General features: G+C 43.5%; 1 protein-coding gene across 2 annotated transcripts in view; it reads left to right on the forward strand.

The window, feature by feature from the left end:
- The window catches only part of CNBD2 (cyclic nucleotide binding domain containing 2), a 47,180-nt gene that overhangs the window by 1,645 nt on the left and 28,896 nt on the right, over positions 1-16,639 (forward strand). For both annotated transcript variants that reach the window (XM_014850789.3, XM_070485425.1), the window contains exons 2-4: positions 1,573-1,710; positions 5,243-5,296; positions 8,786-8,949. In XM_014850789.3, coding sequence (XP_014706275.1) covers positions 1,573-1,710; positions 5,243-5,296; positions 8,786-8,949 — 356 coding nt within the window. The remainder of the gene's footprint in view (positions 1-1,572; positions 1,711-5,242; positions 5,297-8,785; positions 8,950-16,639) is intronic.

Raw genomic sequence — 16,639 nt, forward strand, 5'->3', positions numbered from 1 at the left:
TTCCATTATTTCTAGTGATGTTCAGAATCTTTTCATTATTTAGAGGTGATTTGAGTTTTCCCTTTGAAATACCTGTTCATATCCTTTGCTCATTTTTCTATTAGCTTATTTGTATTTTTCTTTTGATTTGTAGAATTTTTTTAATTAAAAGAAGTCTGAATAGTAATCCTTTGTCAATGATGTGCATGGCAAATATATTCTTCCAGTCTGTAGTTGGTCTTTTCATTTTGTTTGTGATATCTTTATTAACAGAAGCTAATAAACAAAAGTTTTTAGTTTTTGCGTTTTTTTAATTATGGAAATTTTCAAACATGAAAGTTGAAGTATACACAGTGCTCACTCCTTAGATCTCATAATCGACATTTTGCCATATTGCCCTTATTTGTCTGTGTGTGTGTGCATGTGGGTGTGTTTGCTGAATCATTTGAAAGTAAATTGCATACTTTATCACACTTTCTTAAAAATAAGGACATAACCACAATATCACTATAATACTAAGAAAATTAGCACTAATTCCTTGATATCATCAAATAGCCAATCATATTTAATTTCGTTATTTGCCCCTAAAATGTGTTTTACAGCTTGTTACTATGAATAGGATCCAATCAAGGTTCTTATTTTGTATTTGTTTGTATGTGTCTTGAGTCTTAATCTAGAACAGCCCCCATCCCTTGTTTTTTTGCATCATGAAATTGACTTTTTGAAGAAACTAGGTTAGTTGACTTGTAGATTGTTTCGCATTGTGGATTTGCCTCTTTTCTGTTGAACTGTTTCGCTACCCCCTGTATTTACTGAGCTGGTGGAGAGTTACTGCCCTTACTCCCAAATTCATTTTGGGATGGAGAGACTGATTTGTTTTCAGTTCCAATTCCAGGTTCTCAGGGAAAAGATAGGATGGCCTATCCTGCATTAGGTGGTATATTAGTTTTCTATTGCTGCTGTAACATATTACCACAATTTAGTGGCTTAAAACAACACAGATTTATTATCTTTTGTAGGCCAGAAGTCTGGCATTGGTCTCCCTGGGCTAAAATCAAGGTGTCACCTGGGCTGCATTCCTTTGGAAGAATCCATTTCCTTGACTTTTCTAGTTTCTAGAGACCACCCACATTCCTTGGCTCATGGCCCCTTTCCTCTGTATTCAAAGCCAGCGATGTTACATCTCTCTGACCATTCTTCCCTCAGATCCGTCTGATTCCAAAAATGCAGGCTCTGTGTGCATCATCCTTTACTGCCTGCTGTTACTTGTGCCCTTTATTTTCTGAAGTGAGGGACTTGACATTTAACTAGAACTGTGCTGGTGAATGTTTTAAAAACTGGTTCCTGGAGAGGGAGATGCCCCCATTTGTAGTAGTTGCCAGTTTTTGTGGGATAAATACTCCTACTGTGGCCAATTTTAAGCTACCAAAATGATCTTAACAGGCTTGAAAACGTCCTGAAAATGTAACTCTTGCTCCAGCACGCCACTGCATTTAATCCTGTTACATTTCACCTGGTTCAGCGCTATCCAGCCTGCTGTTGACTGCTGAAAACAGATGGTTTCCACTGATCTTGTTTGTTTTGTTTCCACAGGCGCTGTACCGGGTCACCCTGGATATCATCGTGATGATCCGAGTGTGTAAAATGTTCCGCCAAGGTCTCAGAGGATTCCGGGAATACCAGATCATTGAGAGTGCTCACAGAAGGCACCCTATCTTCTCCTTCTGGGATGTAAGCAGCTGGACTTAGCAGGAATATGAGGGTGTAAGGGGGTCCAATAAATAGTACCCCACTTCCTAGCCCAAGTTCTGAACCAATTGAGAGAGAAGACAAAGGGAAAGCAGATGGGAGACGCAACTGTCAGTTTTATTAATGATGAGACTTATCCTGGAGAAGGTTACCAAGCAAGAGGGTTGCCTAAGTGGCGAACTCAGAATTAGACAGCTTTACACACCTCGTCACAGGCAGTGATGGACCAAGGCAGGCTCCACTGCAGTCGCAGGGCTTCCTGCACTAAACTCCCGGCAGAGCTGGGCAGGGCAGAGTGTGGGCTCAGAGGAAAGGAGAAGGAGATGGTCACGTCCAGTTTCTCCTTCCAGCCTCACCAAGGAGTTTAAGTCACTCCTCCTCAATGTGGAAGGAGAGAGGCTAGTGGTGTTCTACTCATACAACTCCCTCTGTGTGGAAAGAAACATCGGGAGTGGGAAAGAAGCCATCTCTATTCCAACAGGGATCAAAAGAGCCAGAATAGAGAGAGGGCTGGCCCTGTGGCCTAGTAGTTAGCTTCGGCATACTCAGCCTTGGCAGCCAGAGTTCAGTTCCCGGGCACAGACCTACAGCACTCATCAGCAGCCATGCTGTGGCGACAACCTACATGCAAAATAGAAGAAGATTGGCACAGATGTTAGCTCAGGGCGAATCTTCCTCAGAAAAAAAAAAAGAGCCAGAAGAAACCAGGAGTCATAATAGAGTTGGGGTTTTCTGAAGGCTCACCAACTGTTCATCTTCTCTGCCTTCTTTCCTGTTCCCCCACTTAAACAAGACAGGAACATTTGCAGGGCCCTGTTCACTCCGGTGACTGTGCTTTCTAGATTTTCTAGAAGGTCTCGATTTCAAATATTTTATCCCAATGGTAGATCATAAACCCCTTTTTGGCTCAGAAAAGTTGATCACCTTCTGTTAACTTGTTCTGGCTCCCCAAAGGTGTCTTCATTACCATCCAGAGCTCCAAAGTTCCCCAGCCAATACCTGGACCAACACTGCCCATTTTCCTGTTATGTCAAGAGTGACTAGACCAGTCCCCCCCTCCCCCTGCATCCAGCAGTTCACTCCAAGAAATTTCCCAAAATTGTTTCTGAAGGACAGTAGCCAAGGAGAGGGTTATGGGAGGTAGTGATGGGGGAAAGGAAGGTGCTCTTAGATTGGTTTCTAGGGGCCAGCAGGTAATGTAACTGTGTGTGACTGAGTCTAAGATGTACCAGGGAGTAGGGGCCTGTGGCCCAGCTGGAGAGGACAGGCATGCGTCATCTAAAGACATTCAAATTCATCTATTTTGAAGACATTTTGCTAGCCAAACCAAACAAGTCTGTGGCCAGATTCTGCCCTGTTGTTGGGCCATGACATGGGAAGGGATGGAGTGGAAGAATTGTCACCTAAGAGACTGAAGTCTCAGGAAGGACATTCTGACTCCAGGTGGTCGTGCAGTGGTGGTCATGCAGTGGTGAGGAGAAGGGCTCTGGAGACCAGGAGTCTGGTTACCAGAAGACTTGGGCTGATGCCTGGGCAGCTGGAAGCTGAAGACCAGAGTTAGGCTTGTCATCAGGAGAGTGTGAGGCTAAACCTAACAGCATTGCCCATTCAGGATGGCTGTGAGAAGGGCAGAAGTCTCTCAAGGGCAGCCTATGGGAGTCATATTGATGCGGGCTCGGTGAGTCAAGGAGTCGAAAGAAAGATTTCTTGGACTCTCAAGGTCTGGCAATAGTGCTCTTTTATTTAGAGAATAGTGTGGAGTAGCATGGGGACAGGACCCATGGGCAGTAAAGAGCTGCAGACATGGGTGGAAGGTAGGGCTAAATTTAAGGCATAGGTATGTGAGTTATCTCTTTACAAGACAAAGGAAAGATTATGTAAAAAAAAAAGTCATTAAAATGGTATCAGTGAAGATGGGGTCTGGTTATTGGGTGGTCCTATAACTTTAGATAAGAGGCAGACCGGATTAAGTCAGGGTGTCCTGTGCTTCCTGGAGGATGATATAGATTGGTATGTAAGGCAGGTCACCTGGAGCTTCTCTCCTTGGGGCAGCCTTGATCCTCATCACAGCCAGTGGAATTTTATTCCCTCCAAGTCGCCAAACTGTAGGGGAGGAAGACATTTCTTCCACCTGCTCTGGGTTCTTCTGGCCAGAGAACGAACTAAAGTCACATGAGACAGAATAACAGGAGAAAATCAAACAAAGCTTTACAGCATGTATACATGGGAGAGGCTCAGGCAACCTGAGCAACTCGCCAAAATGGCTGAAGCCACCACCTTAAACATCATCTTCAACTAAAGACAAAGGAGGATGTTGGTGGTGGCGGGAGTCAGTTATATGAGGTTACCAGACAAGTACAGTCAACATGTAAGATTATTATGTAATTATGTAATTATTATGTAAGTAAGATTATTATGCAGATTTAAGTCCTTGCCTTCCCCATTAAGAGTTTCTAGAGATAAGGTCATCCCCCCCTTCTTCCTGGTGCAGAGAGGGAAACAGCTTTACAAATGGAGATTTCCTATACAAATGTAAATGTCTCTTAACAAAGGGTAAGTAAATTCTACTTTTCAGAGTTTCTTTCTTGTCTGCAGTTAAAAGTAACCAACCCAAAATAATCCTCATCAATATGGCTACTGTGCAGACAGCTGGGTGCCTGGGGTGGAGAGAGCCATGGACTGGTTTACAGTAGAGTATGTAAATCTGGATCTTTCTGAACGCCACCTCTTTCCTTCATTGGCCTCCCTGAGGAGCACCACACAGATACACAAACTATAAATGGGGGAGAGGACAGGGATCTGAGTGGGCTCTGAGAGATGAATGTGGGTCCTGGTGTGGCCCAGGATGGTGGTCAGGGCCATGTTTGTCCCTTCCCCCAGCTCCTCCCACATATCTTTTCCCTCTCTCTGCCCCTTTCTCTACTCTTGTTGCATCCTTTCTGCATCTGTTAGGAGATAGGGTTGGATTAGTTCATCCCTGAGACCTCTTACACCTCCTCCTGGTCATCCTCTAGGTGAGGAGTTTACTCACTGTGTGATGCTTGGGCAAGTTCCTTCACCTCCCTCAAGTCCTAAATGGGGCTTAATAATACCTGCTTTGTCTTGATGATGAAATGGAGTAAGATAAGGAAGATGCACCATGCCTGGCTCCTTAAAGGCACTTAACAAAGGTTGGCTTCATTTGTTCCTTCCTTTTTATCCCTCCTTTCCGTTCTTTCCTCCCTCTATACTTTCCTATTTGTTTGCTTCTTTTCCCTCTTCCTTTTCCCTCTCATCCTTCCTGTCTTTATCCTCCCTTCCCTCCCCCCTTTCTCTCCCTTCATAATGCTGGGCCCAAATTTCGTGCTGAGTTGGGGCTTTTGGGCAGAGGTGGACATGAGAGGCCCAGCTGGTAGGAGGTTTCCCATGGCTTCCTGCCTGCTATGGTGGTCCAGGTACGCAGAAGGGTTTCAGTGCAAAATTCTAGAAGCAGTTCTGCTGATTCTCCTTCCTTCCCCCACTCCTTTTCTTTCAGAAAAAGAAGCAAGGCCGGATCACGTTTGATACCATGGATTTCGTTGCAGAGTCGGTATGCATAACTCTGACCTTGCTGCTGGGAATTTTCTTTCTGCATCATGGCCTGGAAGAAACACTGGGCTGGGCATTAGGACAGCTGTGTCTAGTCCAGGTTCTTCCACCAACCCAGTGTGTCACCCTGAGCTAGCCACTTAGTTTCCTTATCTTTAAAATAGCTGCTCTCAGTGGTCCCTTGCAGCCCTGGCTTTCCAAGAGTGTGAGCCCCCTGACCCCGTTCTTGCTTTATAGCTGAGCAGAACCCGTGGGGGAGAGCGCCTGCACTTGAACCTGTGGGAAAACAGCGGAAGGCAAAACAGAGGGTGTGAGAACCCCAGACAGAGGAGAAATAGGGTGGTGGGAAAAGCCCTGGCCTGTGTGTGAATTCTGGCTCTGCTCCAAACTCTCCAAGAGATGCTGGGCACACCTATCCCCGACCTGGGTGTCAGATGGCCAGTCTGACGAGGAAATGCCTTTATCTGGACTGTGTGACTTGTTCTCTGAATTTCAAGAAGCGTTGTTATCTTCCTGGCTTCTCTCCACCAAATCCTGGATATTAATTTAAAATTTAAAGGAGTTTACCTATATATAGGGTAGATCTGAAGTTCTTACTAGTGTAGACCTGACTTGAGCCTGGCCTGGAATAGCCATGTTGGTTTTTCTCTCAGGGAAAGGGGAAGAACAGAGCTTTCTAACCAGTACCAGGACCACCTGTGCCACCCTGTCTCACCCCTTTCTCCTCTTGGAGCCAAGGTGTGGCCTCTTTTGCCTGCCTCTTTTATCCTTCCTGTATGTGGGAAACGGGGAGGGGGTAGCTGGCCTGAAGTGAGTGATGGTGACAGCACCGAAAAGTGGTGTTTGTGGGGCTGGCCCCGTGGCCGAGTGGTTAAGTTCGCACGCTCCGCTGCAGGCAGCCCAGTGTTTCGTCAGTTCGAATCCTGGGTGCGGACATGGCACTGCTCATTGAGCCACGCTGAGGCAGCGTCCCACATGCCACAACTAGAAGGACCCACAACTAAGAATATACAACTATGTACCGGGGGGCTTTGGGGAGAAAAAGGAAAAAAATAAAATCTTAAAAAAAGAAGTGGTGTTTGAGAAGCAGGCAGCAGCCATGTCACCCAGGCCCTGTTTGAATTATATTCCCTTTTCCCATTCCAGAAACTTTTTTTTAATTAAAAAAAATTTTTTTAATGTACGCTTTTTATTATTTTTATTATTTTTTAAGATTTAAAAAAAATTTTTCCTTTTTCTCCCCAAAGCCCTCTGGTACATAGTTGCATATTTTTAGTTGTGGGTCCTTCTAGTTGTGCCATGTGGGATGCCACCTCAGCATGGCTTGATGAGCAGTGCCGTGTCCATGCCAAGATCTGAACTGGTGAAACCCTGGGCTGACACAGCAGAGTGCCCGAACTTAACCACTCTGCCAAGGGACCGCCCCACCAGATACTTTTTTGAGCTCCTAAGGTGGGCCCAGATCTGTGTCTGGTTGTGGGGAATACTAAGTTGTGTAACATTCCCACCTGCCCTTAAGGAGCTAATCAGGAGTTAAGGTGATGAAACTTACTCACGAAGTTAAATAACAAATAGAATCAGTTCTGAAGGAATCCAGAGAGGGGAGCCTGTAAGGGTTGGGAGTGGTGAGAAATATTTCCTGAAGGAATTAGGGCCCCAAGTGGGCCTGAAGAATCAGTGGGGTTCACAGAAGCCAGGGGCATCTGTGTTTTGTTATAAATGGGCCCTGTGATAGAAATCCCATTGGGTTCTTGATAACAAGAGAGAGAGAGGAGAAAGATTGGATTCAGACCATAAAAATGGCCAAGACTTCCATAGCCCATGCTGAGTGCCAGACATGTTGTAAGTCCTTTGCACATATTAATTATGCTATTTATACATATAGTTTCTGCTATTATCAGATAGGGAAACTGAGGCTCAGGGAGAGGTGACTTGTCCCGGGACACACAGCTAGGAACTAGCAGGCCAAGCTTTAAACCCAGGCACCTGGCACAAGAGCCTGTGCACTTTTAATCACTGAGCTACACTGCCTTTCTGAGTGAATGTGCAAGGCTTCAGATCTGTCATCCCGATGTCCAGAATTATTCGTCTTGTCATTTTGCTTCTACGACAATTACTGTTATACAAGACTGCTGGCATTTGTTTGTTCTTTCCATAAATATTTATTTCATTGAGTGCCCACTACATGTGACGCATTATTCTAGAGTGGTAGAGAAGGCCACTATTGTGTTTCTCTTGGGACTTATATTCTAAAGCACTTTTGTCCAATAGACTTTCTGTGATCATGGAAACGTTCGGTAGTCTGCGTTGTCCAATACCATAGCCAGCGGACGCGTGTAGCTATTGAGCACTGTGGCTAGTGTGACTGAGGAACTTATTCTTTATCTAATTTAGTTTAAATTTAAATAGCTACAAGTGGCTATTGGCTGCCATATTGGACAGTACAGTTCTAGAGTGTGTGTATGTTTGTGTGGTGTATATGCGTGTGTGTGTGTGTAGGGTGGGGAAGTGACAGATAATGCACACCTTAACAAAAAGGGATAAGATCATTTCAGAAAGTATTAAATGCTTTGAAGAAAATGATTCAGAGCTTACAGAGTGCTGGGGAGCGGGCCTGCTATTTTACCTCTGATGATCCGTAGGGACTCCCTGAGGACGTGGCAGCATATGAGCTGAGAACAAAATGAGGAGGAAGAGGCAACCATATCCATGTGAAAACCCAGGGGAAGAGCATTCCAGGCAGAGGAAACATCCCAAGCAAAGACTGAAAGATGGAAATGAGCTTGGCACATGCAAGAGACGGGTAGAAGGCTAGAGACTAGAGAATGAAGGGGAAAAGCAGGAGGCGAGGGGAAAGGGAGGTAGGGAATCAGACCACGTGGGGCCATAGGTTGTGGTATGGAGTTAAGATTTTGTTCTAAGTGCAATGCGCAGTCAGTGGGGGTGTTAACAACTCACCGTGCCATTTCTCCAGCAGATGGGAGTGGTGGGAGAATGAGTAGACCTGTCTGCCCACTGGGCTGGTTCACCAGGGTTAGCTAACAGTCTTTGTTGGTTCCCTTTGTTCCTTAGTCTCCTGTAGCAGCCGAGGTATAGGCTGAGGCAAGGGAGATCTCCCCTGACTGCAGTGTGCATGTGAGCTCAGGGAGCCCCATATTGACTCGGGGACGGTCAATGAACAGCAGAGGCAGTTTAATTGGTAGTTGGGGCTGTGGACCTAGGCGTGTAGCAGATCTGTTATAATCCTGCCTAAGTGTCTTCATCTGTCAAATGGGGATAATAACCATGCCTTGCTTCGTGGGCTGGGTGAAGATGCAATGAGCTGGTGCGTGTAAGATGCTGGTCTGGACACCTGGCCCACTGTAAATACTCATTACATGTCAGCCACTACTGTATGGGAGTGGGAAGGCATAAAAGCTGGAGTGTGGGCCTGCTGGCCCCTGGGGGAAACTGCTGGGTCCTCTGTGTCACTCTGGCTCTCTTTCCCCAGGGTCACTTCCCTCCAAGGGCCATTCAGATCACACAGAAGCAGCCTTCCTGGAGGTCAGAGCAAGAAGTCCAAGCCCTCTGCAGCCTTTTGCAAGTTCTGGATAGCTACCGGAACTACTCGGAGCCCCTGCAGCTGCTCCTGGCCAAAGTCCTGCGCTTTGAACGGTGAGTGAGGGGCCCACCCCTGGCCCCTGGGCTGGGACATGGTTGGGCAGGAAGAGCCCAGCTGAGAAGGCCACGGCAGGTCTACCAGTCCCTCTGTGGAGTGTCAGCTGTGAAAAGCTGTCTGTCAGTTCACTGTAGTGCTTACTGCTATGGTTGCAGCACAGTTTATCTCATTCATTTATTGAGAGTCTACCTGGAACTAAGGAGCCACTGAATCTGGAGAGGATCTGGTAGGACCCTTGGAAAGGATCAGGTCCAATTCCCTCATTTTTAAGATGAGGAAACTGAGGTTCAGAGGGGAAAATGACTCATCCTATGTCACCCAGATCGTACACAGCAGAGCTGAGACTCAAATCCAAGCCCTACATCCAGATAGGAACTAGAGCAAGGGTCTGAGAAGGAAATTATTCCTATATTTTATTAACGTCTAACTGAACTTTATCATTTCCTTCTGTCATGGATGTGGGTAACAAACCATTATAGTATTAGCCATTCCTGTGACTTTTTCACCAAAAGAAATCACAGATATTTTCATGTATTCATATGGTTGCCGATTTCTCAAAAAATAATTTACATTCATCACATCTTCAAAATTAGATCCACAGCTAGCCCTTGTTATTCAGTGCCTTAATAAAGATGCACATGTATTGCTGTATCACAAATTTCAGTTTTAAAAAACATTTATAAACTGTAATTCTGCTGTATTTTATTTTATACATGTAAAACATTATTCTTTGGGGGAGAGGGGCAGGCCCGCACCACACCAGCACCTTGGCTGAGCATAGGAAACTGCTACCACCACCTTGGTCACCTCAGACTCTGCTGCCGCCTCATTTGCCTCAGACTCTGCCACTCCCAACCCCAAGCCCTGCCCCAGCCTCCTGCCAGCCTGGCTGGGGTCCTGCCCTCTGCTGTGGGACAAATGTGGCAGTTCTCAGAGCAAAAGCAAATCATCGTGTGCTCCCAGTGGGATTGGAAATGCTCCTTGGCTGTCCATCTTTGGCATTTGCTTCCACCAACACCTCCATTCCCAGGGCACTTAGTATGTATGAAGAGGCATTTCAGGTAAATGTGTCCAATAGAGCCAAGCAATAACCCTGGCCGGAGGTCTGGGTTTTTGTTTTTGTGAGGAAGATTCACCCTGAGATAACATCTTTTGCCAATCTTCCTCTTTTTTTTGCTTGAGGAAGACTCATGCTCAACATCTGTCCCAGTATTCCTCTACTTTGTATGTGGGATGCCTCCATAGCATGGCATGGTGGAATAGGTCTGCACCCACAATCTGAACCCACGAACCCCTGGCCACCAGGGTGGAGTGCATGGAACTTTAACCACTCAGCCACAGGGCCGGCTCCCAGAGGTCTATTTTTGCCATAAAAGTACTACAGAGAGTGACATCAGCATCCTGGTGGAGTCAGCTGTTCCTGTAGCCTCTCCTCCCTAAGATACAATGAAAAGGATATTCATTAACCAACAGAGGACATCCATATAGCACAATAGACATGTGAGAGATCCATGCAGACATAAGTCTGAAGGTAGGGGTACTGGATCCCCTGGGAAACAGTGGAAGGAGGTAAGCAGATCTCTTTCCCCTTCCTAGTGGCAGCAGTCTAGGCTGTGGGACCTCATGCACTAGCTGGCTTGCGACTCTGAGAGGAGATGAGGTAAAGGCAGCCCTCCACGGGAATACTTTGGCTCTCAGAGTTGCTTCCCAGCCTGTGGGAATGCTCCACATTGAGGTGGCTTAGTTACTGCAGGGGTGTGCTCACCAAGCTGAGCAGCTCAGGTGGGCCACTAGTGAGTGCAGAGCAGGAACATGGATGGGAAAGAAAGTGGCCCCTTCTTCCCATCCCACCTGGTGCACCACCTTGGCCAGTCAGCAAGGGCAGGAGATCAGTGCCAGAGCACTGGCACCTGCATGTGTGAAGCAGTGGTGGTCAGTGGGCAAATGCTCTGGTGGACCCTGTCAATGCAGCTTTCAACAAATGGGCACAACTGCCAGAGGACACAGCTCCTGCCCAACCCCCCAACAGTGACAGGTGGAATCTGTGACCAGATACTACCACTGTGCACCAGCAAAGGTCCACCCCATCAAATGGCATGAAGAAATACATTAACACTCAAGACAAGAAGGAAAATGACAAGTACCCAGAAACCAATCCTAAAGTCACAGAAATTTACAATCTAAATGACAGAGAATTCAAAATAGTTATCATAAAGAAACTCAACAAGCTACAAGAAAACTCAGAAAGACAGTTCAATGAACTTAGGAATAAAGTTAATGAGCAGAGGGAATTCTTCACAAAAGAGATTGAAACTCTGAAGGAAAAAAAAAAGAAAAACCAAACAGAAATTCTGGAGTTGAAAAACACAATGAATGAGATAAAAAAACAATCTAGAATCCTTAAAGAACAGAGCTGAGGGGCCGGCCCCTCACCAGAGTGGTTAAGTTTGGCGGTCTCTGCTTTGGCAGCCTTGGCTTGCAGGTTTAGATCCCAGATGTGGACCTACACCACTCATCAGCCATGCTGTGGCAGCGACCCACATATAAAGTGAAGGCAGATTGGCACTGTTAGCTCAGGGCTCATCTTCTTCAGCAAAAACAAAACAAAACAAACAAAACAGCTGACATTATGGTGGACAGAATTAGTAATTTAGAGGGCAGAAATATAGAAATGCTTCAGGTGGAGGAAGAGAGAGAACTAAGACTAAAAAGAAATGAAGAAATTCTCTAAGAAATAATCTGACTCAATTAGGAAATGCAACGTAAGGATTATAGATATGTCAGAGGGAGAAGAGATGGATAAAAAAGGAGCAGAGAGTTTGTTCAAAGAAATAATAGCTGAGAACTTCCCAAATCTGAAGAAGGAGCTGGGATTAAGTGTAAATGAAGCCAACAGAACTCCTATTTGCATCAATGCAAAAAGACCTTCTCCAAGGCATTTAATAGTAAAACTAGCAAAAGTCAATGACAATGAAAAAATATTAAGCGTAGCTAAGCAGAAGAAAATAACCTACAAAGGAACCACTACCAGGCTTTCAGTGAATTGATCAGCAGAAACCTTACAGCCTAGGAGAGAGTGGAATGATATATTCAAAACACTGAAAGACAAAAACTTTCAGCCAACATTACTCTATCCAGTGAAACTATCCTTCAGATTCGATGGAGAAATAAAGACTTTCCCAGATAAACAAAAGCTGAAGGAGTTCATTGCCAAAAGACCCCACCACACACACACACACAAGAAATGATCAAAAAGGCCCTCATAGGGGCCAGCCTGGTGGCATAGTGGTTAAGTTCACATGCTCCACTTCGGTGGATGAGGGTTGGGAGGTTCACATCCCAAGCCCGGACCTACACACTGCTCTTTAAGCCATGCTGTGGCAACGTCCCACTTACAAAATAGAGAAAGATTGACACAGATTTTAGCTCAGGGCCAATCTCTCTCACCAAAAAAAATAAGTCTCTCATACCTGAGAAAGAAAGAAAGGGGTTACAAAGCCTTGAACAGGAAATAAATAGACAAAATCAGAAAATTGCAGCTCTCTATCAGAACAGGTTAACAAACAATTACAACATTAAAGATAAAGGGAAGGAAAGCATCAACAATAACTGTAAGCACTTCATTTTAATCATAAACTTACAGCACAAAACAGAGTAAATTGTGACAACAATAGCTTAGATGGAGAAGAGAAAAGGGATAGAACCTGCTTAGGCTGAGGAGATAAGGGGCCATCAGAAAATGGGCCATCTCATCTATGAGACCTTTTGTACAAACCTCATGGTAACCACTAAAGAAAAAATCAGAGTAGAGACACAAATGATAAATAAAAAGAAAACTGAGGAAATCATTATAGAAAATCACCAAACTGAAATGGCAGTCAGAAATACATGAGAGAGGAAACAAGGGAAATACACACAACCAGAAAACAAGAGATAAAATGGCAGTATTAAGCTCTCATATATCAGTAATCACTCTAAATGTAAATGGATTGAATTCTCCAATCAAAAGACACAGAGTGGGGGCTGGCCCAGTGACATAGCAGTTAAGTTTGTGTGCTCCTCTTCAGTGGCCTTGGATTCACTGGTTTGTATCCCAGGCACGGACATATGCACTGCTTATCAAGCCATGCTGTGGCAGGCATCCCACATATAAAATAGAGGAAGATGGGCACAGATGTTGGCTCAGGGCTAATCTTCCTCAGCAAAAAGAGGAGGATTGGTGGCAGATGTTAGCTCAGTGCTAATCTTATTCAAAAAAAAATTCAAAAAAAAAGACACAGAGTGGCTCGATGGATTAAAAAACAAGACTCAACAATATGCCGCCTCCAGGAAACACATCTCAGCTCTAAAGACAAACACAGGCTCAGTGTGAAGGGGTGAAAGATGATACTCCAAGCAAATGGCAAACAAAAGAAAGCAGGTGTTGACATACTTATATCAGACAAAGTAGACTTCGAGATAAAAAAGGCAATGAGAGACAAAGAGGGACAGTATATAATGATAAAAGGGACATTCCACCAAGAAGACATAACACTTATGAATATATATGCACCTAACACAAGAGCACCAAAGTACATAAAGCAAATATTGACAGACCCAAAGGGAGAAATTAAGAGCAACACAATAATAGTAGGGGACCTCAACACCCCACTTATATCAATGGGTAGATCATACAGACAGAAAGTCAATAAGGAAATAGTGGAATTAAATGACAAACTAGATCAGATGGACTTAACAGATATATATAGAACACTCCATCCAAAAACAGCAGAATACATATTCCTCTCAAGTGCACATGGAACATTCTCAAAGATAGACCGCATTTCCCATATGTTGGGAAATAAGGCAAACATCAATAAATTTAAGAAGATTGAAATCATATCAAGCATCTTCTCCAACCATAATGCTATGAAACTAGAAATCAACTACAAGAAAAAAGCTGTGAAAGTCACAAATATGTGGGGACTAAACAATATGCTACTGAACAACCAATGGATCAATGAAGAAATCAAAGGAGAAATGAAAAATATCTGGAGACAAATGAAAATGAAAATACATCATACTGACACTTATGGAATGCAGCAAAAGCAGTCCTAAGAGGGAAATTCACAGCAACACAGGCCCACCTTGACAAACAAGAAAAATCTCAAATAAGCCATCTTAAAATACACCTAAGAGAACTAGAAAAAAGAACAACAAACAAAGCCCAAAGTCAGCAGAAAGAGGGAAATAATAAAATTTAGGGCAGAAATAAAATAGAAACCAAAAAAAGCAGTAGAACGGATCAATGAAATAAGAACTTGTTCTTTGAGAAGATAAACAAAATTGAGAACCCCTTAGCCAGACTGACTAAGACAAAAAGAGAGAAGTCTCAAATAAATAAAATTAGAAATGGAAGAGGAGAAATTATAATGGATACCACAGAAATACAAGGGAGTATAAGAGAAAACTGTGAAAAACCATATTTCAACAACTTGGACAATCTAGAAGAAATAGATAAATTCTTAGACATACAATCTCTCAAAACTGAATCAAGAAGAAATAGATAATCTGAATAGACCAGTCACAAATAAAGGGATTGAAACAGTAATCAAAAACCTCCCAAAAAGTAAAAGTCCAGGACCAAATGGTTTCTCTGGAGAATTCTACCAAACATTCAAAGCAGATTTCATACCAGTCCTTCTCAAACTATTCCAAAAAATTGAAGAAGACAGAATACTTCCTAAATCATTCTAAGAGGCCAACATCACCCTGATCCCAAAGTCAGACAAGGACAACATAAAGAAGGAAAATTCTAGGCCAATGTCGCTGATGAACATAGATGCAGAAATCTTCAACAAAATATTGGCAAGCCAAATACACCAATACATTAACAGGATCATACACCATGATCAAGTGGGATTTATACTAGGGACGCAGGGGATGGTTCAACATCCCAAAATCAATCAGTGTGATACATCACATTGACAAAATGAGGAATGAAAATCACATGATCATCTCAATTGATGCAGAGAAAGTATTTGACAAGATCCAACATCCATTTATGACAAAAACTCTCAATAAAATGGGTATAGAAGGAAAGTACCTCAACATAATAAAGGCCATATATGACAAATCCACAGCCAACATCATACTTAGCAGTGAAAAACTGAAAGCCATCCCTCTGAGAATAAGAACAAGACAAGGGTGCCCACCCTTGCCACTCCAACATAGTACTGGAGGTTTTGGCCAGAGCAATTAGGCAAGAAAAAGAAATAAAAGGTATCCAAATTGGTAAGGAAGAAGTGAAACTCTTGCTGTTTGCTGATGACATGATTCTATATGTAGAAAACTCTAAAGAATCCATCAGAAAACTATTAGAAATAATCAACAACTACAGAAAAGTTTCAGGGTAGAAAATCAACTTAGAAATATCAGTTGCGGGGGCTGGCCTGGGGGTGCAGCAGTTAAGTGCGCGTGGTCCACTTCAGTGGCCCGGGGTTCGCCGCTTCAGCTCCCGGGTGCCAACATGGCACTGCCTGGCAAGCCATGCTGTGGTAGGCATCTCACATATAAAGTAGAGGAAGATGGGCGTGGGTGTTAGCTCAGAGCCAGTCTTCCTCAGCAAAAAGAGGAGGACTCACAGATGTTAGCTCAGGGCTAATCTTCCTCAAAATACAAACAAACAAACAAATATCAGTTGCATTTCTATACTCTAATAATGAACTAAAAGAAAGAGAACTCAAGAATACAATCCTATTTACAGTCACAGCAAAAAGAATACAATATCTAGGAATAAATTTAACCAAGGAGGTAAAAGACCTATACAATGAAAACTATAAGACATTATTGAAACAAATTGATAGTGATATAAAGAAATGGAAAGATATTCCATGCACATGGATTGGAAGAATAAACATAGTTAAAATGTCCATTCTACCTAAAGCAATCTACAGATTCAATGCAATCCCAATCAGAATCCCAATGACATTCTTGACAGAAATAGAACAAAGAATCCTAGAATTCATATGGAAGAACAAAAGACCCCAAAAAAGCTAAAACAGTCCTGAGAAAAAAGAACAAAGCTGGAGGTATCACAATACCTGACTTCAAAATATACTACAAAGCTATAGTAATCAAAACAGCATGGTACTCTGGTACAAAAACAGACACACAGATCAATGGGACAGAATTGAAGTCCAGAACTAAAACCACACATCTGTGGACAGCTAATCTTTGACAAAGGAGCCAAGAGCATACAATGGAGAAAGGAGTCTTTTCAACAAACGGTGTTGGGAAAACTGGACCGCCACATGCAAAAGAATGAAAGTAGACCATTATCTTATGCCATCCACAAAAATTAACTCAAAATGGATTAAAGACCTGAAGGTAAGACGTGAAACCATAAAGCTCCTAGAAGAAAATGTAGGCAGTACACACTTTGACATCAGTCTTAGCAGCATCTTTTCAAATACCATGTCTACTCAAGGCTAGGGAAGCAAAAGAAAAAATAAACAAATGAGACTACATCAGACTAAGGAACTTCTGCAAGGCAAAAGAAACCAGGAATAAAACAAAAAGACAACCCACCAACTGGGAGAAAATATTTGCAGATCATATATCTGACAAGGGGACCGTCTCCAAAATATGTAAAGAGCTCATACAATACAACAATGGAAAAACAAACAATCTGATCAAAAAATGGGC

This window comes from Equus asinus, chromosome 15 (assembly GCF_041296235.1).
Source record: "Equus asinus isolate D_3611 breed Donkey chromosome 15, EquAss-T2T_v2, whole genome shotgun sequence".
NCBI lineage: Eukaryota > Metazoa > Chordata > Mammalia > Perissodactyla > Equidae > Equus > Equus asinus.